The following is a 25,394-nucleotide window of genomic DNA, read 5'->3' as shown; positions in this document are numbered from 1 at the left end:
CTCCTGACTTACATGAAAAGCTTGTATATGAACAAACAGAAATATTTTTATACTAGATTTAGAAACATGTGTCTATACATTGACTAGATGTCAATGTTCAGATGAAACATTGACATATATGCCAATGTGGCATGTGTCAATGCCATTCACTTTACATCCGTTTAGTCGTGTTCAATTGACATCCATTTGTTAAAATACTCTTATGTAACCCAGAGAAACGGAATTACTGAGATGTGACAATGACCTGACAGATGTGCGTGGGCTTGCTTCCTGTTGGTCATAATAGCAAGTGCAAATTTACATGTAATATATGGGAAATAGATGGTGTAATGGGTACACACGTCAAATACTTCCTTGACCATTTCTTTGATGGAACAAGTCGTTTTATGGAGCAGCCTCATAACTGCATTAGTCTTAGCTTATTAGATCAGATTGCACCATCTAAGGCACATCATTGCTTTAATTTTTAAATATCACACTTGATTATCTTCTTTAGGAGTAGACTTCTCTCATTCTAGCAGCTTCTCCATAATGAGACTAAAGATGGCGTTAATGGGGACAAAACTGGGTCATTTTTCTGATTGCCCATGGCTGCATCAGCATTCAGTAACAATGCTGGGCCATCTCACTCAATTCACATATATCTCACAAGAGACCCTGTATATCAAGCAGAAGCTCTAACACTTGTCAAGGTTTCTCCAGCAGGCCCTGAGAGCCCCTTTTCAATTCTTTGCAGTTCCCACACCTACTGAAACAACCCTTAAACAGAATCACAGATCCAGAGATTCAGGACTTTTCTATGAGAGTTCTCAGGTCACCAGCCTCAAACTCTCTACCCCTCCTTATCCAAGAGAAAACAACAAGCTTAAAACAATGTGTCCATTAAGGGTCTCTCTTTTGAGGGAGAGGATTGGGGTGGCCAGCCACAAAGGGGGACAGGGCAGTTTTGGAGAGGGGATGGGGGCCATTTTGGGGTCGACATGGCATGAAATTGAATAAATAAATGAAAAAATCCCCTCTTTGTGGCCTGAGTGCAGCAGAGCCAGAGAATGGCCCGTGGCGTTGTGACAATGAGAGACCCCAGCAAACCTTAGCAGACTTCTTTCACTCTGAAGCCGTAATTCACATCTCTCCCCAACCCTCCAAAAACTCCCTCAGCTCCCCTTCACCCTCCAACCAGTCCCTCACTGTCTTCCAAGAGAAACCCTTTTTGGCAGAGCCAATCACCAAAACACAAAGTCTTCTTTGAGTCCTGTCCAGTTTTTTTTCTCCCACTTTCACTCACTTCCGCTTTGAAGGACTTTAAACTTCAGGGCTCTTTGAGTAGCTCACATGGGCGGAAACTAAACACTACAGGGGGATGAGACAGCATCTCGAACACAGAGGACAGACAAACAGCGCTGGACCAGAGACTTCCTGTTTAAGACTGCCTACTCATCACCACATCAGCTCTGTTGCATTAATGAATGTATGACGCACATGGTGAAATACAAATTTTCAATGGTTTCACTGCTGCAAACATTTAAATCTTCTGAGCATGCCTTGTTTTTATTGGCTAAGTTGGCATGAAGCATATAAAACTGAGGAGGGGCAGTGTCACCATCTCATTTAGCTAGATGCTCCCACTTTCACGCTGGCTGCATGTAATTAATGTGGTATAAATATACTATATGATATCTCCTCTTTTTCAGGTTGTTAGGCAGCTTCAGTCACACAATTATAGACTCTCAATTCTGTCACTCATTACACAACTATAGGAACAAAAGACAGAGAAGCACACAACACTCGTTCTCACTTACTCCCCTCATGATAATGGAAATGGAAATAGCTTGTGATGCATTTTAGCGTGCTGGAAGACATGTCTTTATATTTGTTTCCCCATTTGTACACTGAATGTTAACAGCCAGCAATTCAGACTTGCACATCTGCTTCAACCTGTAAATCTGTTAAATGTTCTAACTTTATCTGTATATGATATATTTATATTCAAGTCTATACTGCTGAAATTACATATTCTCTTCACAGGGAACGTTAAGCTTTCAACTCAGCTAAATAATCACCCAATTTCATCTCTACCAGTGTTGACACTCAGCACAGGTTTGTCTGTGAGTCCTTTTTCTAAGTGGCTTGCCTGTTGAGGGGTGACATGTGGTGATCAGGAGATAACATCATGGACCAGATTGCAGAGGCCATCTGTACATTTGGACGTGAGTTTTTTGGTGCTGACAGACGTAGGGATCACAGACTGAATCAGAGTGTGGTGAGTATGATGTTGAGTGAACCATCAGAGAGCTGTGAAGCTTCCGACAGACCAAAGACCAGCTACAGAAAAAGATGTAGCACAACTGATCATTTAAGCTACATTCAGTTACCGATTCTGACATTTTCCATAATGTCTGTACACATTTGTATTTTAGAACAAAAACATGTGTTTGCTTTCATATATGTGACATAACCAAGCAAAACCAAACTAAGAATGCCATGCCTGGCATTAAGCTGGGCTGACATAAACAGCGTCATGGGCACAGACAGAGAGAAAATGGTGGTAGAGAACCACACTACACAATAATGTTCATTTGACAAAGTGGAGGGAGAGATCACAGGGAACACCCACTGGTTCTGACTAAAACAGTATTTTCCAACCTGATAGAGAACAGTATTTAGAAAGACAGACAGCATCTAGTTAAAGCCCTTTCTGTCTGAAAAAGTCATTCTAGCTCTGAAAACACTTATACAACTGCCCATTCTATCTCAACTGGAACTTAAATTGTAAAACTGAATCACATGTAATCATATGATGAAAACAACAACAACAACAACAACAGTCCTGGTAAAATCCCCATTAAATCAAGGGCTCCATTCACTCACGTGAAGTTTTTTTTCCTGTCACATATCTATCAATTCAATTTTATTTATATAGCGCCAATTCATAACAGAAGTTATCTCATGGCACTTTTCCTATAGAGCAGGTCTAGACCGTACTCTTTATAATATTAATTACAGAGACCCAACAAATCCCACCATGAGAGAGAGAGAGAGAGAGAGAGAGAGAGAGAGAGAGAGAGAGAGAGAGAGAGAGAGAGAGAGAGAGACAATCCTGTAAAGGGTCGTGTAAATCACAGCTGGAGGCAAAAATGTGGTAATTCAGCATGTCAAAACGTAGGACCATTTCCTAAAAGGCTTCATGCCAGCATATGAGAACAAAGCATTTATGACTCAAGCATGTATGACTCAAGCCTTTAATCATGCCATGTGAGCTGGCAAAAATGTCATCACAATGAACAATTAAATAAATAAAAGCTCTTCAGCAACCAGGCCCAAGAATTTGTCAGCAGTTGTCATGAACAGCATAGTCAGCAGCCTCTTTAACTCGTGGGGTTAAATAACATAAATAGGCAAAGATCTCCACTAATTGGTAAAGTGAAATTGTTTATCTTATAATGTTTAACAAAGTGACAATCATGATGAGTTCATTTCAGCATAAGCCTTCCTTGTTTTCAGCTGACATTGAGAGAAGAACTGAGCCTGCAGACCAAAGTAATGGACAAAAGAGACAAGAATGAATTGGAAAAGAAACATAATTCATAGCGACATCTCCCACCCATGCACATATCTTACATAAGTAAGATTCTCAGGTCCACTTGCTCCACTCTGGATAACTAGACACCAACAGAAATAGTTTGGATCAGTCCACATAGGTATTGTATTAACGTTACTTCAAAATACATTTGTGAAACTGCTTCTGTACCATGGAACGAGAGACAATAGAAGAACTACTTAAGAGTGTGTTGGGGTGTGTGTGATGTGTGTGTGACACTCCTTTGTCCCATTGTGTCATGTTCAGCTTCCTGGCTGGACAGCATACAGGCCAGGCATTTGCTCTGACTCACCCTGATCAGGCAACACTTCAACAGTCCTGTAATCTAACCAAGGCTTTATCAAATCTTTATCTTTGCAATATTATCTACATTTAAGAAGCTTTGTGTAAAGTTGTTCCATGGTTGTTTTGTTGTTCCGCATTTTTCTATGAGGGAAATGACCTCTGACCCTAAAAGAAGCCACACATCTGGTTGTATTTGAGAAAGCAAACAAACATTGTAAGCCTGCTGCCACAGTCCGTAAACCAAATAGGAAGCTCCCAGGGGAGAGTCTATGCCAAGTCATTCTGCAGGTATCCATCCATCCTATTCATTCACCCTTCAAGACTGTTCTCAAAACATGCTGCACAGTTACTGCACCCAGAATCCACCCTGAGAAAGTACTTGTCTCAACTTTGTCTGGCTCATGATCTCCAAGGGGACATCTCATGTTGCTGAGCTTTTACAATTCAGGCCAGGTCACCCACTGTATCGTATATCAGCCTGTTGAAAAGCACTGCACAGAGGTTTTCACATACACAGTGGTAGTGTCTCTTATTTAGTGTTTGCTCCAGTCATAAAAATGTCCCTGTTAACAGTGCATCTGAAAGTCTATCTGGTCTGCATTCCTGACAGTGCATGGTTTGATATTTGACACAGTGACATCAGTATGCTAATTACTTCTGGTTCATGACTTTCATGCCTCCACACACCACAGATTCCACAGCACCAACCACTTATGAATACATTTTTTTTTTTACATCATGCCTCCGGGTGTTACAGTGGTTTAGACTTATTAACTTGAATTCTTAAAATCCCTGCTGCAATCTTATGCCTCAAAGAAATGGCTTATCAACACACATGACTAAAAAAAACCCACTAAGATTAAGTTGGAAACTGGCATTTACCCCATTTATGCAACACACTGCAGTGTAATGAGTTAGTCTGGCACTGTAGCTGTGGCAAAAGCCGCACTGCAAGGTACCAATTGTCCAGAGTGAGATGGAAGGGCGCATGGAGGCAAATTAAAACAGTAACGTCATATGTATGTATCAAAGGCAGGTCAGTGGTTTATGCATTGACCTCAGGTCAAGGTAGTGCTAGAATTCTTAGTGTACAAAAATCTCTGACAACAGCACTGGATTGGAAACAGAGGGCAGAGTCAGAGAAGTTGTTATGAACACTACACTAGTTAACCAAATTTTTTTAGTTTTCTCTCTTGCTTCACCAGCATATCTGCCTCAACTGAATACCACCTTCAGCATTTGAAGGTTTGATTAATCTGGGAGTTACGAGCTACATGATGAGACTCTGTATCCTATCTTTCAAGTCTTACTAAGCAGCAGAGAGTTTAAAGCCCAGTATTAACAAAAGTCACAAAACCCCAGCAATCTGCCATAGTAACTGTTCTACCTGCTGTTAGGACTCCATGGGCTGTTTTTCCCCTTCACTCGTGCTATATATGTGATGTGTGCCTGTGTTTGTATGACTTCAGCGGGGCTGAGGTTGCAGTGACCTGAAACCACTAGCATTGTGGCCAAGATGAGAGTTAGAATCTGAAGCTATTTATACCGCCTTAGCCCAGAGAAACTTTATGTTGGTCTTTTCCCTTCCCAGTGGGGAAGGCTGGAGAGATGGAGCGGAGGGAAAAAAAAGAAAGGAAAGGTAGACACAGGCTCAAGTTTGGAGAGGAAGCTCAAGGCTGGCTTCCTGCATGTCTGGCTTCCTGGGCACCAGTCGGATAATGTTTGAATGCATCTACACGTGTCATCCTGTTTGCTTAGCAAGCTTTGTCAATAGTAACTACAGGTGGACATATAGAAAAGTCAACAAAAGCATAAGAAGAGAAAGAGGTGAAACTGCAGCTATATGGTCTACGTGCAGTCACACTCCAAAACATAATATATTTTATCCACACAAACACATCATTATTAGACATGTGTAATGTCACTTGTGTGTGGCCCAAAGCAAGGGTCACAGAGGGCAGGATTTCCAGATGTTTCCTATTATCCCGCAGTCCTAACAAGACCTTCCTGGTCACCCTACTCTCTGTCTCTCAATTCTCAGAATCAAAAAGGGAGGTCAAAAGCTGACTACCTTATTGGCCACACGATTCCACTGTTGTCTTTACTGGACAGGATTTACTAAGACATGGGTCAGTGTGGTCAAAAAAAAAGAAAAAGAAAAAGACAGCCGCTTTCAAAACGGTAAAGCCCCAGTTTTATGGTTTTGAAGGGAAATCCCTCACATCTACCGGGTATGACGCCACTGACCGTATTCCTATCATAGATCCTACATTTTGGTGGATCATGACAGGGAAAATCCAGTTGCCTGGATTAAATCAGCAAAGCACTGCCCTGAAGAAAATCCCCACTAATCTATGGCACTAAGAAATGATCAATTCAGACATAAAAGCAACAAAAGCTTGAAGAGAGCAGTTATCACCATAAACCCGGAATTGAAAAGAAGTCGGCTTGTTTAAATGAGACTGCTTCCACTCTCCTTCGAAGAGGCAGATTTGAGATTCACAATAACACTGAGCAAAATGAATCCTCTAATCCTTCTTTTCACACCCCCAACCCCTTTTTCACCTCTTCTCCTCCCACCATCCCTACATGCTTCCCTCCAGCACATTGGATGAGCTTGTTGGCGGTGGTAATTGCCAGGGGATGAGTGACATGCAGAATGGCTGAGATGCCAAAGACAGATAACCATCTCTTTAGTGTGTCATTGCAATCATTGCGATTGAGAAGCGATGCTGCACGGGAGCTAAAGATCCAGGAGGTTGTGGCAGTGCACAAAGGGAGGTGGAAAATAAATCAGTGATAAGGCAATGGAGAGTGATGTGGGCGGTTAATGGCGAGCTGCCATTCAATAGGCTACTGTTCGATTTCTACCATGAACATGGGGGAAAAACCCCAATCAGACTGAGGAAAATAAAACCGGCAGGTGCCTACAGATAAGGAAGAAGCTGAGGGGGTCTACATAAAAAATCATTATACTGAAACACTTAGCTATAGTAATATATTTTGGACTTAAATAGTTAAATATAGACATCACATCACGTCCAGATATCTAACGAGTGGCTACAATGGAGTTTGACAGCAGAAAAAGTTTCAGTGATCTAAACATTAACAGTATGTCAGGTTGTGGTGTCAAAACTTCATAATCTGCACTGCTGTTCAACATACAGGACAGGACAGTGGCATCAGGACACTAGAAAGCATTGCAACCTCAAACCATGTTGTGTTTTCAGTCATAGGTGCAGTTCACTTTTCTTGACTGGGGAAAACACCTCTCACTGTTTAGCTCCTACGTTATGCCTATTCCTGTCTCCAAGTATGTGTATAATTCACAGAAGATGCGTAAATATACCAAACATTCTCAGTGAGCTGTCAAATGTCATTCTGGGAAATGTAGGAGCTATCTAACTGAACTATGGTAGGTAGGTAGGTTGAGAAAAAGCAGACACTCAAAAATGTGAAAAACATCACTTGTCAAAAAAATAACTCAAATAACATCACAAGGAACTGCTTAGAGAATAATCTGATTCTATTCTATAATCACTCACTCACTTTTCATTCCATCACTGCTTTAGCCTCTTCACACTGAGGGACCACGCATCCCCAACCCACCTACCCCCCACCATGAACCACTCTATATCTTTACTGAAACCATATGTTCTGAGCTCCCACAGCCAGACTTCCCTTATCAACACTACAGTGAGCTGCATGGTGACAAAGCCTCAACTCCCACTGAGGGAAGAGGAGCATGCTCGGCTAGACCCAGGACCTGGAGAGCATGGGAGGGATTTGCAGAGGACTGGCATTGGTGATGGGGACTGATGGTTCTTTTTTCGCTTTTTGTTTAGAATATCCATGTCCTTTAGCAATCCAAGCTACTGAGCCCCAGTGATACAAAGTCATCCATATAGAGGTTCAGTGGCTTTGGAATGGTCTCACATGTACACACGGCATATACTATCACAAATAGGGTAGATTAGTACAGAGCTGCTTGCTTTGGTATCAAGCCTTGTTTAAACAGTATGTGCCCATATGTGAAGATGACTAGTAATGAGGGCAACCATATGCATCTATTCCAGCCTCCAGAAACACTTGTTGACAAGATGATACAAAAAGTTAGTCAGTTTGTCAATTTTTACAGTACAGGGCAATGGTACATAACTGGCATGTCCTTTCTTAAACTAATAGGATGATTAATTGTTTTGAGTAGTGACCAGAAAGCAGCATTTATTATCAAACTGCTCATGTGCAAGAGCTGAATTAATATACCATCTGGCTTACCATGAATCCCAGCAAAAATCCCATAGGCTTATCATACCAAGGAAAAATATGGACTAAATCCTGACACCCTATTTGACGGCAGCATTAGCTGTATAAAGGGCATTCTATGAAAAGACACAGGTGAGAAAAGAATTTCCCTCAAGCCTGACCGAATCACCCCCCCTCTGGCTATACACCATATGGCTTAACTCAAGACATGCCAATTGATGTGATGATGGGGAGGACCATGGTGGAGGGCACTGACAGCTTTCAGATGTTCACAGTAAAAAGATCCCAGACTTCTCTGATAAATCATTGGGGCTTTGTCATTATCATTATGCTGGAAGTGGGTTGGGGGGGGAGGTCAAAGCATGTCCCTCTGCTGCCTTGTCTGTCTTGTAACAGAAGATAAGCCTTGGCTGATTCTTGTGTAACTGAGAAAAGAAACAGTACCAGAGATTGATCCCAAATGTTAAAAGATGCTTTTTTTGTTGTTGTTTTTTTTTAATCCATTCCATTCCATTTATCAAATCCATTCAGTAAACTAGTTCAGGCTTCAGCTGCATACATCATCTTGAAGCTACATTATGTGGGTATAATTTTGAGAAAGTCATAAATCATTGACTCAAAGTCTGTAAGATCATTTAGTATTCTCGTGACACTAGGCTACTGTGAACCGTCTGGACAGATGAAGAGAATTATTTCAAGAATTTTGAGGAAGTTCCGTAACAAGTGACAGCACAAGAGAAAGAGGGAACCACGGCCATGTTTGACAAACGCTTGTCAGATGATGAAATTGGAAAATGTACAGAATCATAAGCATGCTCATAAGAAACAGCCTTTTATCAGCAAGTAAAAATGAAAACAATCAGGGGCTGCCTTTTCAACCTTCGAGTCAGCAGGGTGGCAAAGCGAGTTAGAAGACAGCCTGAATCCCTAATAGCTCATGGGAGGGGCTTTGTAGCTGACCCTGACCTTTGACCTTGTTGTTGAGGAGGTAACAAAAGAGAGGATTTCCCTACACCGAGCAATAAAGCATAATAATAAAGTAACATTACTGCTGTCACATTAAATGCAGCCAATTTTGAGTTAACCACACACTGATGATGTCTCAGCTGGAAGCAGAAACCACCTGCACTGTGCAATAGATGACAAGGCAAGGATGAGGGGAGGAGAAGGACAACGAAAGATGACAAGGAGGTGGTCCTGCAGGTGGGAGCTATCTATACTGGCAGTGTTGGTGGCTGAAAGGAGCATGTAAAATTAGCAGGACGTTCATTCATCGAACGCAGCTGATGTACAATGAGTGAATAAGTAGCTGTGCTGAAATGGTTTCTTCTCTCTGTCTGGAAAAAGGAGGCGTGGTGGTGGTGAATGCTCTTGAATATCTATTTATTTGCAAAACCAGTGTGAATTGCGTTCTCTTTTGATTGCTGTGAACCTGAGCTTTAACACACAATGGAGAGGTGTGAATGACCCCCCCCCCCTTCAGCATTCTTGCCCATGCGGTAACCCTCATGCCGAAATCGTAACGAGTCTACCTATATGTTTCTCACATTACCTGAATACTTTAAGTGATAACATTAGGCTAGGATGTAGCAAGTTAGACACAGGTACGTCTATGCTCATAACATTTCCAGCAGGCTGTCCTCTCAGAAGAAAGCTGTCAATAAATGTCTGTGTGAACTGCGAAGAAACCAAAGCAAACAAAAGCTGTAAACCAGAGCTGCGATGTGTGTAACTTCTGCAGCCTGTTTATATATAAAACATGGGATTAAAAAGTTAAACTACTATAAACAGAGAAGCCACCCATGTGTACAGAACGTCACGCCAACCCCAATACGAATTGCTGCTGGTTTATCTTCACACCCAGCCCGTGAGATACAGCAGGGGGAAATATTAAAGTTATTTTTTTTCTTGCAACGTGTGCCACTTATTTTACTGTATATATGCCGAATTGAATAGCTTAGCATGTCATTTCATAAAATGCCACCAGTTGTCTCACACAACGTACTCAACGTGTATGTTCGCCAAAAGGAAATACAACCTCGAATTGAAATATTTCTGACTGAATTTGGGGTAATGTTCTGCCCGTGTGTAGTGGTGAGCGGAACGTGAACATAAGCAGAGTGAAAGGTAATGTCAAACTTACCGATTGAAGGAAAAGCAATGTCCGAACATAATCCCTCTCGGTGTTCAGTATTTCATTTAAAATACAAAGCCTGAGCCGCTGCTGTCGGTCCGAGTCTTTGGCGGCGTGGATACCGTTCTCCAGATGCCCGTCGTCCTCTTCCATGATGGCAATTCAACCCGTTAGAAAGACTGCTCTCTACAGAAATATTCTTCTTTTCCACACAAGTATCCACACTTTGCTGAATTGCTGCTTCAGTCCATTTTGCAGCAGCAATGTCCCAAAACCTTTCACGAGCAGTGATGCGCAGCGCACCACACACTCGAAATAAAGTTCACTAAAAGTAGGCTACCAAACGGCAAGCGGAGAGCCTTGCTGTGTGGTCGCAACACCAGCTGAGAGCGGGCAAGGCAACAGTAGATCAGTTCAGACTAGAGAGACGACAGAGAGCAGGAGGAGGAGGAGGGACCCAGTGCCAGAGACACGCACGGGGGCCATAGCTCGCAGAGCACACAAACAAACACACGTTCACAGTCACATCTGTACCCAGAGTTATGGTCAAACACTGTAGTAATTAATAATACTTGTAATACAATTAGTAGGCTAATTGCAACTCCTTATTAAGTGCCACATTGACCCTAGGAATGCTCCACAGGAAACAAGCGATACCACATAAGAACGAAAAATAACTACAACTGCACTGAACTAATTCAGTCTGCTTACACCAGAAACACAGTATAAAACCATATTAAAACATGTAATAAAAGACAACAACAAATAGGCCTACTGTAATGCACATCAAAAAGTCCCACAGTCGCTGTATCTACTATATCTTTATGCTTTTTTGAATTCCACAATGAAATGTAATTTGTGAGATGGACACAGCCCTACTATCAGGTTAAGTGGATCTTTTAATTAGGCTACATTTCTAAAAGAGCTTCTAAATAGCATAGCCTACCTTTAAATCAATGTCCCTTTCCTGAACGTTTAGCTAACACATGCTGCTAAATATAAAGCATTTTAAGTATTAGATTCAAACAAAAAGCATACAGAGTGAACAAAATGGTAGCTAACAGTTATAATGTTTATAGGCCTACAGCAATTCAAATGTTGGCATTCTTCCTTCTTAGTCAAATGCAATATATGCTAGCAATTTAAGACAGAAATATAGGGCAGAAAGACTTCCAGGTTTTATGAAACATTTATTTAGAATTGTTTTTAAAGTATTCGAATTTAGGGCCACGACCTATAAATCTATTAAATGTTTGAAATAATGTAGACCTACAGTGAGTAGCATTAGTTAGCTAAATATTTAGGCCCTTACCTTTCACAACAGCATCCCACCTGTAGCTAGCTAGTAAATTTAAGAGGAAAGCGCCCCCTGGTGGATACAGGCACAAGTACACCTTTTACTTGTAGAATGAGCACAGGTAGCTAGTCTGTTGAACTCATTTTCAAACTGCTCCTAAGCCCCAGTGCAAAGTCAGGTCTAGAAACCACTTGACTTAGTAACGTGTTTAGCACTGACTTGTCTCGTGCCTATTTTGGCTCCGATATGTCCACACTGAACGCGGGCTCATTTGTCTCGTGCCTATTATGCTCCTAGGCTGCTGGTCGCGCGGTCTGTGCTACTATTACATATTGAGTTGATGATCATTCTGTGCCTCTCAACACGAAGTCATGGATCGTTTTTTGTTTGTTTTTTTTTTTTTTTGCAGAATATATACTTAGTGAAATGCTCACTTTTCAATTTCAACCAGTTCTATGAACAGTGTAAGGGCTTACACCTGTGCTTGTTGGTGTATACATGAGTGCATCAATAATTAGGCGAAAACCTTAAGCTTTCGTCAAAACTTGTCGTTATGTTAGACCAAATACAAATATTATCGGTTACAGTACGATAATATTTCATTACAGTTTCAGGGCATGGGGCCACACCTACTCTCACAGGTCTCGCCCCGAGCTGTTGGTTGTTGTATCAAGTAATATCCGGCAGTTCTTTCCTAGCATTCATACGTCAGACTACCGTTAACGCCACAGGGCACATTCATTCCGTTTGTGGTGCAAATATTCATAACAGAATAACTGAAATGTCTCCATTTTATTCTAATATTATTTTGGCTCTAACTAATAAAAGTAATTTAGATCTCAATCTAGAGCCTAAGCTGCTTATGGAGGAAAAAAGTATATCAATTAAATATTAAAAAGTAAAAGTGGAAATTAATTTTATTCCTCAGACATCTTGTGAACAAAAAGTCAAATATTAGGAATGGGAGAAATTAAAATGTCAATAATAGTTTTAATTGATGCATGTTACATTCAATACCCATTGTAATCCTCCCACACATAATTGCATACATAACTTTTCTCGCTATCTCAGATGACAGACAACTTGTAAATGGCTTACACTATCATATATTTACATATTATCCTCTGCTTCTGTACATGGCAAATCCTTAAATATGATCAAACATCAGAGGAGTAACATAGGATACAATGTATAACTGATTGTATGTAGTTTCTTTGAAGCATATTTAATTTTACTTTTTCCTTCCAAAAAAGGCATGTGCATAAAGCACTGTCATAAAAAGTGAGTCACACAATTAGACATGATAGGTTAAAAACTCCACGACGCCTTCATTCATATTACACAAGATAAAACTATTCCTTCAGCAGGGTTTTCTTTCAAAATGCACAAAAGTACAAAAAGACATGTAAGGTAACCAAAGGGAATAGAAAAAAAACATAAAATGTGCTCAGTGCATTAAGACTTTCCAACATAACAAAGAAACTAGACGTGTTTGCCCTGTTCCATCTCTGTGATAAATAAATTCACATTGTTACAGGCAGACAGTGAGGGGGCTTGAATCAAAACCAAAGTACAGTGAGTAAACAAAAGTGAAACAAATTGTGAAGCAAACAGAATATAACTGACAAGTTAAATATTCTCTTTTTGTGTCTAGAATAAAAATAAATTACAGCTTTGATCAGCCAAAATGCAAGTTGTATATAATGCTTTCAGCTACATTGAGTGTTTTGGCCTTTGAATCTAACACCATAGATTTGTTTGGAGGAGAAAGACACTTCAGCTGTGCTGTAGTTCTGTTTGGTATTGGCAGAGACTTCAAACCTAAAATGTCTTTGTGGTCATTTCATATTAGCCCTGCAAACATCAAGTGCAAACTCCAGGAGCTCTGTAACTACTCTCACTATCAGTAAACTCAAACGTTACCAAGCACTAAGAGTAAACCAATTCTAGGGTTATGTCTTGACGGAAAAAATTGAAAGTTTTAAAATTCTATTATCTTGAGATTCTCATTTGTTTAAAGTGATAATTCAGCTTTAAATGCCATTTATGGGGTTTTTAGGGGTCATTATGACTCCTTGCAGTGTAAATGATTTGACTGGCTGAACAAGCATACATGTGGCACCTCTCTCTCTCTCTCTCTCTCTCACTCACACTCACACTCACACACACACACACACACACACACACACACACACACACACACACACACAGTGGCTGTTGTGAGATGGGATGACTTTCAGACTGGCACAGAGACAGCGCATGTGTCAAAAATGACATCCACATACAGTAATACAACATAGGAGTCCTATAAATCATCTGGGGGGAAAAAGGCAGCTGCTGCAATGGCCGAATGTGTGTTCGCACAAGGAAGACTTTAGCAGGTATCTCCATGTAGATGACAATTTGTTGTAAAATTAGATTCTGGATTAATGCTGGCAAAAATCTGTTTGATTAAAACAAAAACTTTGGACGCAACTCTGTATTACCAAACCATCATGAAATTCACTCCTATCACAGGGTTTAAAGGACAAACTTTTTACAATTTCAGAAAGGCAAACAGTGTAACTATTGTATTGCAGTTAATGACAAGCAGAAACTCTTTTGCCACAAAGCATGAACCTAAATGAGGAGAGACAGTCACTGTTGAACTTCCGCCATTCAAATCTTCAATGAGTGGCTGCGACAGAATTGTAGCTTTTTCCACCTTGGCATGGTTTTTGAAACTTTGCTCTGAGTCAAAGGCAGACAGTGTTGATATATGTATTCATATAAATAACAGAACAGTACAGTATAAATATAAAGATTCTGTGTGTGAGTGTGTGTGTGTGTGTGTGTGTGTATGCACGCACATGTAAATGGTGTATGAGTATAGGATAAGAGAGTGTGTGTGTGTGTGTGTGTCATGTGTGCTTGTGAGCCAGTGTTAGGACAAGACAGGGGGGTTAGAGGTGAGGCTTTCCCTCCCCCACCTCGTGGAAGAGCGAGGTGTAAAACTCAGGCTCCAGTTGCTTGTTACGGTAACGCTGGACAATCTCAGTTATTTTCTGCTTCCGCCTCACATGAGGCGGGTTGTACAAGTCACTTTCCAGGCGCTTCCGTCGGCACACGTTGATGACCGTTTGGCGCACCAGAAACCCTGGGAGAAGGAAGCAAACATAGGAGCTCATCAGGCCAAAGTAGTCAAATGGGACAGTTCTGAGACAGTGTACAGAAATGTCATGAAATGGATGGATCCTATAACAACTGATAAAGCATGAAAATTTATAGCCACAGCACCTTCTAACAAGATAAATGTAGTTAGGGTGGGAAAGAGATTCCAACAGTTTACTAACTGCCTTGACTAAGGAACAAAGTTAAAAATAAATATATATATATATATATATATATTTTTATTATTTTTTATTTATTTTTAAATTTACTCTTGTACATTTATGTTTTGGAAAGCCAAAGCAACTGTCAAACATAGCTTCCAACTATGCTATCTGCTGGCCAAGAGTGGCATAACAGGTACTGAAGCAGAATGAGGTTTATTATGGCTACATTTTTATGTTTTTCAAGGTAAAATTTATGTATCAGCAGAGGGGAGAGAAATGCTTCAGATGTTTTCTTTCATGGTACTGCTAAACCATGATATTTCCACTGGCTTTCTCTCTGTATTTAACTGATCATAGTTTGTGTAGCCTAAGAGCATGCTGATACAAGTTCAACTTGTGAATACAAGTAACACCTATGGCTTCTTTGTATTACAAACCATACTTTCTGCATTGAAAAACAATATAAGCAGATTCAATAGTTTGTTTCCTGTGCAAACTCAAATGCCAACCATAAAATATGAATGTGTGCATTATATATTGCAGTTATTATTTCAGTAAGCTCATCACTGATCTTAATAGATATGCTGTGGAAACCATGTGATGCATTAAGACTTGTTGCCTCTGTTCTTTGAGGAAAAAAGGAAATGCATGGTACGTAGGGATAAACAAAGACAGAGAGAGCCATGTGAGCTATTACCTAGTGCTCTGCGGCTGACCACCATGCCGTCCACCAGGGGAATCACCATGCCAAATTTACCCACAGCTCCATGCAGCCGGATCCTGAAGAGTCCCGTCTTCAGAGGGTGGATGAAGATCAGAGGAACATCCTTCTCTAGTAACCCTGACCTGCAGCAGGAACAATTAGAAAAACAGAGAGGAAAATGATGACTTGATTTGCAACGAACTAGAACAATAAATTAATATAGAATAATATTTGAGAAACAGTGGCACAATACAGTACAAAATACAATAAAAGCTCCACATTTCTAGATATGACCTCATATATACTTGCCATTAACATCTTCTTCATCATCTTGTAGAACTTGGCTGAACTTAAGTCAACTTAAGTAAATGCCAATAGATTTTCATTCCACATGAAACAATTACATAGGCAGAGACTTAGATTTAGCCAGAGCCAGGATGCCAGTGCCATTGTGCCAATATGTGCTCCTTCTAGCCAGCCACCTCCAAGAGCAACACGTTCCCCTTGTTCTATTTTACATCTATTTTATTAAAGTTATTGTTATAAATATTGTTCAGTAATCTTGTTTGCATAAACTGTGGCGTGGGTTGGTGGTGTATCGGCGGAGGGCAATATTAGAAAGGGTATTGCAAAGAAAGGAACTCCATGTTGCTCCATCCTGCTCTCAGTGTGGCCGAGCATAGCACATTGTAATTTCTGTAAATTGTCTATTTATTACCAAAGCATTTATCAGTAATACAGTTAAGATGTAAAAAATATAAATGTGTTGCGTTGCATGTCGATTTAAGTGGTGCTCCTAAATTTTGTGCTGGTGCTCCTAAAATTTTCAGTAGGAAGCACCAGCGCTACTAGTGGAAAAAGTTAGTCTGGAGCCCTGTATGGTGCTGTTTTCAGCATTAAATTGCCCAATATAGCTTCTTTGTTTGCTTTGAAAATAAGAAAAGGTCAATTTAGCAATCTTCACAAATGCCACCCACCCATTATCGTGCAAGGGGCGTGGGCACTTAGAAAATTAGGTATGTTACTAACGAATGAACGGTTGTCATCTTGTATTAGATCACAAATCACCTGACAACACCCTCTCAAAAGCAGAATTGTTAATTTGGTTAAATACAACCCATTTATATCTGTTTGAGGCTTGTGGTCCATGGCCTCAAGTGATGTCAACCTATCCACAATCTTTACAATGAAGCAGCTGTAATCTCAACCTTAAAAAGGGTGACCAAAACAACTTACATATGAATCATGTTAGACAAAAACAAAAAAAAATTTCCCTTTAAGCCACATCACACTCCTAACTGTTGTCACAGCTCTGCCACAGTTCCTTTTCTCTGCCTGCTTTTGCAAACACTGCATGTTGTACTTCCTGTTTTGCACTGTATGTGCTTATGCATGGTTTGTTAATCTGCATGTCAGAGCACATGCTGTTTTGCAGAATTGTTTTTTTTCTTAATTTTTGCACCTGACTAAAACCAATTCACGAATCATATGTTCTCCATACTGGCAGCAAAGTGTTTTGAGTGTAAACTTCTGAATACCTGCAGGAAGTGCTGTTGCTCATGCTAGCTTCCAAGCCTGTGCTGGTTTCCGCCAAGAGATCAGACAACGGGAAGTTCTCTAAAAACACAAAAACAATGACATTCATGTACCTCAATCCATTGGTCACATACTTTTTACTCCTTTTTACAGCCACCTTTTAATGCTTTAGAGGTTGAGTATTTTACACGAAAAGATTTTGTGTGGAGTAACTTACTGACTGAACAAGAGAAAATACTTGAGAAAGTAATAAAATTTAATCTATGGAGAGAGACTATACAGCATCCCTGTCCTGTAATTTGAATCCTGTAGTCTCAAATTACAGGACAGGCTGGCAGTATAAAGAGTATGTGCCTACCGATATCATCAAAGCGCTCCACCCAGACCACAAACACCTTCGTCTCAGGACCCAGTGGTGGGAAAGACTTTCCAGTCGACGACCTCTTTGTCTTTACCAAAGGACTCAGCTACAGAATTAGAACAATACACATTTTAAGCAAACACTAGATACCATTTAAAAAAAAATCATAATCAAGGCTGTCAGCATACAGTTCAGATACACTCATATAAACCCAACGTTACCTTTTTGGCAGACTCCAGGTTTTCAGAATGGTTGGGGAACAGCTCCAGTGTGAGATTGGGTTGTTTTAGTAAACCAGGCATGAGGTCTGTGTTGGTGTCTGCCTCCACTGTGGAGTCACTGTGTACTGATGACTCCTCTGGGAAACAAAGAGCAAATGGCAACTCTGTCAACCCTGAATCCCTCACTAGGTTTTCATCATATACAATATCTATCAATTCATATTCAAGGTAGTGAATACTGACCAGAATTTTCTGTTAAAGATGGAACAACGAATGCAATCTCTGTCAGAGCATCAGCGTAGTACAAAACTTTCTTCTCCCCGTTGAACACTGAACCTCCTGTGTCCTCAGGAGTAGCTGCTTCCTCTACAGTTAAAAAAAAAAAAAAAAAAATCAAAAGAGCCCAACCAATTTATTGCTCAGCCAATATTATCAGCTGATACTGGCCTATTGCAGTATTGGTGTCCTTGTTATCCAATATGAGCCAATATAAAAGTGTTTTCTGTTTAGTATATTAGGCAGAAAGAAAGGCTGTTGTGTTAAAATATATTGGTGTCACTACAAAGTTTATCCAGCAGAGTGAAAGAGTCACTACAGTGGCAAGCAGTGTAAAATGAGAGAGAAAAAGCAGCTCTCAAGAACCCGCGTCATACCAGTAAAGTACAGCTAGTGTCATGAAATGTAACAGACACCTCATAAATAGGACAATTGAGAATGACTTCCGGATGGGAGCCGAAACGTCTTGATTCTGAAAACAGTGTCCAGATGACTACGACTGAAACCTTTTCTACGACCTCATTAATAGTTAAAACTATAAAACAACACAAAAATGACAACTAATCTTTCTCAGATTTAATGCAGTAGTAGCTTAGTAGCTTACCTGTTTGTTGTATATCATTGCTGTCGGAGCAGGAGTTGAGGGACCAGCTGGTATCTAGGTGTCCCGTCCATCCTGGGTGGCGTCCTACGTCCACAGGCCAGCCCAAGGACAGCAGGAACTCCAAAAAGTGGGGCTGGACACTGGACGATGACTCCACATTCCTCAGGATCTGATAACCATAAGCACAAGAACACATCCATTCTTATTCAGAGATTTTTATACACATATTATGAAAGAAGCAACAAGGTTAACACCTGTACATTTTCAAGTCAAATTCAAGCCATTTCATTGCAGTTGTAATAAAATACAAGCCAAACTTGTCAATCATTATTTCATACAGAATCTGTTGCGTGTTGCCACCACCAATCAGCTAGAATTCCCTCACCTCAGGGCTGCTTTTCTGTCCAGCCCTCACGTAGAAAATAAAGACAGTGTCAAATGGTCGGCAGGGAAGCAGGTCCAGGTAGCTGATGTCCTCAAAAAACCCTGGCAAGGATGACTCCAGGCCAATCAAATGAGGAGGTAGACGACTGTTGTTGGGCTCCTATCAATAATAAATCAATACACATACATTTTACATGAACTATATTGACAATAACAATTGCATAAATGTATATACCATACTTTATACATTACAGTAAGATTGCTCCGATTGATCGGCCACCGACCATTACAGGCCGATATTCGTTCTAAATAGTTTGATCGGTGGTCTCTATGAAGGCCGATCAGAAGAGCTGACCAGAAGATGCAATTAAGTTTCGATAGGCTACAACAAGCCTCCTCCATACGCAGCTCACCTGCTGTTGTGAAAATGGAATTGCGGGTGAAAAACTCCAAAACGGGAGTTGTGTTTTTTGGGTGACTTCATAAAACATACTGCTGACAAAGTAAGTCAACAGAGAAGACACATAGAGCCTGTCTGTCCCTGTATGATACAGCGAAACAGGGAAACAGAAAGAGGCAGGCGGGGCAAGCAGGTGTATGTGCATTGAGACAGAGGTGTAAGTAAGGTAAGAAAAAACTAGAAATAGAAATATACCCCCCCTCCCCTTCCCGCCAGTTACAGTATAGTAACTAGTAGTATAGTCATTCTGTGGGAAACACTGTAAATTTGTTAAGCTCTAAGCTGTTAGATAATAACCAAGCATAGGCTATATGGTTTAAGTTGTGTCTCTAAGAGAGACAGTGGAATATGTTGCACAATAAATAGACAGTTGTCAATTCATGATACTTTCTTATCTCTTTATTACTTAATATACAATGTTGTTAAGAATAGGTATGTAAATAAATAAAGCTACACAATAAATTGAAGGCTTCATATAGACCCTGTGATTGGTATCGGTCGATACTGTTTCCAGAGATCGGTGATCGGCCCCAAAAATCCTGATCGGAGCACCCTTACGTTATTATTTACCATTATTCAATCCACAGACTTAAATAGAATCACAATGCAAAAGTACCAATTAAAGTTAAGTATAAGTAGCTGGAAGGCTTGTATGTAACATTTGAAACTGCTTTTCGCAACTTCAACTTCAGACAAATTATGTTAACCAACCTTGAGTGCCTCCAGAGACAAAAAGCCAAAGTGGGAGAGGAAGAGACGTGCTGTCTGGAACTCCTGCGAGGGCGGAGGGGGTTTGCAGTCGGTCTGTGGGTCAGGGAAACGCCTGGATTTCCAGATCTCCTCACTGTGCCGCTCCAAGGCATTCTCATATTCTATCTGCTTGGTCATCAGAACACGAAGCTTGTCATGCTGAACTTCCAGCTGAAAAGAAGAAGAGGGTGGGGCATTTTCTTAAAGTCAATTGTAAGAGGCTGTGGCTGATGAATGGCACACGACTGACAAAATTCAGCATTATCCCACAGTCCAAATATACTGAGGTGTCACCTCCCAATGTTGGTGTGAAAAGAGTCACTAGTGTGCATCTGTGCTTTAAAACATTAGCATCAGACATTTCATTGGAGAATGAGTTACCATTTATTAGCTGTACAATCTAATCCAATCCAGTACAACAGCCCTTCAACACATCCAGCCTTGTGAAGCTTTAAACTTTCTTAACACTGTCTGTGAGAAGTTGATTCAACTCTGTGGTAATTTTTCAGAGGGTAGTTAGTGGTGGTTTTGGATTGCATTAAAATAGGAAACAGAATTAAACTTTTAGCTTCTGAAATACATTTATACATACATACAACCCTATACATTTTAGACAGCTCTGATGGAGCTCAGAGTTTATCAGGAGGATGGCTGCTTTACTCCAAAACTTCACTGAATGAACCTGTACCGTGTGTGAGACCTTTTGGATGTGTAGATACAGAACATTAATTAACATTAGATCCTGACCAATCCTGAAGGGACGCTGCTGTGCCTCATGCGTAAATGTGCACAGCGTCTGTCTTAATGGGGAGAGGCTTCACCCTTTTTCACCCACCCACAACCTATCCGCTATTAATCAGAATGTTCATTTTTCTGACCCAGCCCACCCAATTCCTGTACAATCATTTACATGCGTTAAGGAATTACCAATGTGTATGGGAACTGACAATAAAAGTATTAATAATTAATAAATGTATTATTGAGTGAACCTAAATTATGTGCTGGTGCACCTAAATAAAAAAAGTTAGGTGCACCAGTGCCACCAATGTAAAAAGTTAGTCTGGAGCCCTGAAGGGTATTGCATTGGATTGAGAAACCACACAAAACCATCATCATATGTTTGTCACCAAACCAGATAATTTGACCCTCCCCCCCAAGAGACACCCAAGTGAAATTTCATCCCTCCAACAACTCACGTGTGGGTAATTACGCATCAGTGTATTTGTAGCTCTCGAATCATCCTGCCAGCCCATACAACACACCTGAGTTTGTATAATAACAAATGATATGAGTGATTCTTTTACTGCATGGCTCTATTTTAGTAATGACAACAAACAATCTTGTGTTAGCTTAATTAGTCATAATGTGGATACAAGATCAATGACAGGGTTCTACAGGAAGAAAATCTCACCTCTTTACTAACAATGTCATCCAGGTCAGGAATACTGACGTCCGCTTTGACAAGAGGAATCTTGTCCACCTCTTCAGGGAAGGGCCTCTGCTTGACGTTGTACTTGATCCCCACGTCATTGTTGGGCGTTGGGCGGCCCTCAGGAACAAACACCTGCTGTGGAAGGAGAGAAGAAGATAGAGATGAAGCAGAGTTATGTTATCAGTGAAACAGATTTGTTTTACAAAAGCAAAACTCTAGCATGCAATTTTAAAACATTTCTGAAATTATATTGGTTTAGCATTGTTGTCTCTCATGATGCAGTAATCAACAGCGTGATCTCACCCTCTGATTGGCCCGAGCTCCTCTGGGTTGGTGGAAGAGTTGCATGGTCCAGGCATGTCTGCCAGCCGTCCCTCGGATCAAAACTGTCACTGATGGACTTGGGTCTGTGAGGACAGAGATGCTCTCATTTATGAAGAAACAGGATGGCCTGTTGGTTATTGATATTAATTTACCAGTGCTTGGTACTTGGCGGGTAAGAGAAACTCTACTTCAAAATGAACCAAGTAACACCTTAATTTTCCCTGATATCCCAATAAACCGGTTTTACATCAAAGGATGGATGATACCTCAAGGGTCAATTTTGGGACCAATTTTATTCTCTCTTTATATACTCCCACTAGGTAATATAATTAATAGACATGGTGTTTCCTTTCACTGTTATGCTGACGACACACAGTTGTACTTCCACGTTAAGCCAACTGACCTCACTATGCTGAGTTCTTTACAGGAGTGAACAGTAGATGTAAGAAACTGGATGTCAAACAACCAAAACAGAAATTCTTGTCATTGGCTCCAGCAACACAAACAGTCAATTACTGCCATCTACTGGGTACCTGTCTGAGTACATAAAACCTATAAATCTTGGCGTCTTATTTGACTATAATTTAAGCTTTGAGCAGCACATTAGAAAACCTGTACAAACTAGCTTTTATCAACTAAGAAACATTGCCAGAACCTACATTAAGTTTTAAAGATAAAGAAACTATTTTACATGCTTTTATCTCATCAAGCCTGGATTAATGTAACAGCATTTTTACATGCCTAAATAGAAAAACTGTAGACTGGCTACAGACAGTACAGAACTCAGCTGGCAGGCTTTTAACAGCTTTTAAAGTAAACAGGTTCGAACATATCACCCCGGTTTTAGCCTCTTTATACTGGCTTCCAGTATGTTTTAGAATTGATTTTAAAGGTGCTTTTAATTACTTCTTTTAGTCACTAAATAGTCTGACTCCTCGGTATATCTCAGATCTTTTATCCCCGTGCGACCCTGTTCACACCTTGAGATCCTCTGGCAGGTGCCTTCTATGTGTTCCAGACTCTCGGCTAAAGGGGGACAGCGCTTTTGAAATAAGAGCCCCGAGTTTCTGGAACACCCTGCCCGAGGACATACGACAGGCTGAGTCAGTGGCTTCTTTTAAATCTAAGCTTAAAACGTAATTTTATCGCACCGCTTTCCCTGATTTCATCTGATTTGCGTTTTTATTATTTATTATGGTTTAATGTTTTTAGTCTATTACCGCTGCATTTTATTTGTTTTTATGTTATGTTTTATGTGTTCTTTGCTTGTTATGTGAAGCACTTTGTTACTGCTATATAAATAAATAAATATATTATAATCATCATCATTATCATTATTATTATTATTATATTATAATAAGCTACTGACTCTGCTCATTGCCGAGAGGTTGTTCCAGCATGGCGAGGATGACCGAGTTGTCCAGGACAAAGTAGCGGAAGTTGCTGGCTCCTGTGGCACTGAGTCTGGCATAGCGAATCAGGGTGTCTTCATTCAGCAGGCTGCAGGTGGAGGCGGGCCCGCTGGGGGAAGGGAAGGCCCCCAACACCTGCATGATACTGGGGAACACCACAGCAAAACCAGCAAGAACATAAATATACAGAAACTGGGTCAATAGGTACAGCACATTCTACTTTATAAAAGTAGTCGTCTGTGTGCTGTGTGGAGGTGCAGCAGAAAAACTGGGGAAACTAGGTCATTGTAGCAGCAGAAAAATTTACAAAGTTACAAAGTTCCTTTTGGAGTCAAAAATATAATGTAAAAGTAATTTTCAAATGTATTGCTAATAACATTTTAATGTTGAAAGGAAGAAAAAAACACATTTTTGGAGATATCCAGAAATGCCCCTTTAGCCAATACCCTGATAAAAGTTACATTTTATTTTATAGATACAGTGTTTATTGTGTGACTGGCTATCATCACAATATATATGTATGTATCACACACACATACATATATACATACATACACACACAGGACACCAAAAAATATTAAATGTCAATTTTTCTTTTTAGGGTACTTTTATCTCCCTCAAAAGACAGCCCAGAACATGCAATTGACACAGCAGATATATGAAGTCCCAAAACTGAATTTTTATTTCAGTTGGTTTAAGTAACAAGATAAACTAAGAGCATTTAAAAAAATGTATGCTTTGCCTGTACATGCAGATTTTTATGTTGAAAGGGTAACATAGTGTATTAACTATAGCAACTAACTGTACTGTCTGATCCATACAGTAGAAATTTTGAGGAGTCTCACCAGGACAAAGTTGCCTCAGCAGCGTCCTTCACCCTCATTGAAGCTGGGTTGTGCTCCTTCTCCCCTTTATGTCGGACTTCCTGTTCCTGTCGGGACTTGCTGCCAGAGATTCCTAGCTCCACAATCTCCAACACCTCTACCAAACAATCCTGATCCCCCCCCCCCAAAAAAAATGTTAAAAAGCATAGGGGACAGAATCTCAGAGCAGGAGTGCCCTTTTTTCCATACAAATGAGGCTTAGACTAAACTTAAAGATATCTACCAACAAAATGTTCCTGTAAAATTCTGATTAAATAAATTATCTGAGAGAAATACCAAAGTATCCTCTTAACTGTATGTTCTTGGTAGAGGTTTAATTTTACCAAACAAAATTATATCACTCTCTAACCAAACAACATATCTCACGTAAATTTTAATTCAGTCTTGAAACTTACCTTCTCATCCAGCATGTCAGGGTGTTCTGTGAGCCACACACAGAGAAACTGGAAGGCAGCTACAATCATGGAGTGGAGGTCTCGGGATTGAAGAGGAGCTGGACGGCTACACTGGTACACAATGTACCCACAAATAGAGCTAACAGCACGCTTACGGTCTGCAGAGTCTACTCCCACCTTTACCTGGTTAAGACATTTACAAAAAATACAGAAAAATGTAGTACATAAGGCTACATTATGAAATTCTTCATTTCATGCACTTGTGAACAATTTATGTAGGCTTTGATGCCAAAGCGATTGGCTGTTTTACCAAATTATAACACATTTGATTATTTGTGGTTTTAAATAAAACTTTTAAAGTTAAATGTATTTATGTAAATTTAAATAAGTTCATGTAATCTAAATGTTGCCTTGGCCTCTTCTCTCTCTGCACGCTGCCTTTGCGTGATATCAAGTGCGTGATATTTACATTTTATTGCCAATTACTGTCTATTATACTAATTTGACATTATTTGAAAACTGACATCTCATAGCAGCATGTCATAGTAGGTGCACTAGTTAACTGGGACCAACTGTACAGCCATTACCATGCAGAGAAATCGCAGGCTCTGTCCAGTTTGTTCTGTGTTGACAGTTTGTTCCCTTGTGATGAACTTGGAAATTTCTGACTTAGAAGTTGACATGAAGGACCATTAGTTTTGTTCTCTGTGAGGCTAGATTGTCTCATTTGCGCAGGAGGTGCACTGGTTAACTGGGAT

The 25,394-nt window shown here is 40.2% G+C and overlaps 2 protein-coding genes across 26 annotated transcripts in view; both read right to left on the bottom strand.

The window, feature by feature from the left end:
- Positions 1-10,835, bottom strand: part of prex1 (phosphatidylinositol-3,4,5-trisphosphate-dependent Rac exchange factor 1) — an 84,469-nt gene extending 73,634 nt beyond the window's left edge. Inside the window, exon 1 of the mRNA XM_044211210.1 lies at positions 10,293-10,835. Coding sequence (XP_044067145.1) covers positions 10,293-10,436 — 144 coding nt within the window. The 5' untranslated portion in view covers positions 10,437-10,835. The remainder of the gene's footprint in view (positions 1-10,292) is intronic.
- A 1,715-nt stretch (positions 10,836-12,550) lies between these two features.
- Positions 12,551-25,394, bottom strand: part of LOC122883074 (ral GTPase-activating protein subunit beta-like) — a 29,296-nt gene continuing 16,452 nt past the window's right edge. For 14 of the 25 annotated variants that reach the window (XM_044211212.1, XM_044211230.1, XM_044211211.1 and 11 more), the window contains 15 exons: positions 24,637-24,819; positions 24,203-24,351; positions 23,315-23,502; positions 21,925-22,028; positions 21,601-21,756; positions 21,386-21,451; positions 20,151-20,360; positions 18,981-19,139; positions 18,596-18,764; positions 17,959-18,081; positions 17,716-17,852; positions 17,492-17,600; positions 17,136-17,214; positions 15,592-15,740; positions 12,551-14,716 (listed from right to left, as the gene is read on the bottom strand). In XM_044211212.1, coding sequence (XP_044067147.1) covers positions 14,523-14,716; positions 15,592-15,740; positions 17,136-17,214; positions 17,492-17,600; positions 17,716-17,852; positions 17,959-18,081; positions 18,596-18,764; positions 18,981-19,139; positions 20,151-20,360; positions 21,386-21,451; positions 21,601-21,756; positions 21,925-22,028; positions 23,315-23,502; positions 24,203-24,351; positions 24,637-24,819 — 2,175 coding nt within the window. In that variant the 3' untranslated portion in view covers positions 12,551-14,522. The remainder of the gene's footprint in view (positions 14,717-15,591; positions 15,741-17,135; positions 17,215-17,491; positions 17,601-17,715; positions 17,853-17,958; positions 18,082-18,595; positions 18,765-18,980; positions 19,140-20,150; positions 20,361-21,385; positions 21,452-21,600; positions 21,757-21,924; positions 22,029-23,314; positions 23,503-24,202; positions 24,352-24,636; positions 24,820-25,394) is intronic. The other 11 variants (XM_044211229.1, XM_044211231.1, XM_044211233.1 and 8 more) reach the window with 3 other exon arrangements.

The sequence above is a fragment of the Siniperca chuatsi genome, linkage group LG10 (genome assembly GCF_020085105.1).
Source record: "Siniperca chuatsi isolate FFG_IHB_CAS linkage group LG10, ASM2008510v1, whole genome shotgun sequence".
Classification (NCBI taxonomy): domain Eukaryota; kingdom Metazoa; phylum Chordata; class Actinopteri; order Centrarchiformes; family Sinipercidae; genus Siniperca; species Siniperca chuatsi.
Note: the sequence above shows the minus strand (reverse complement) of the source record. Positions and strands in the feature narration are given on the sequence as shown.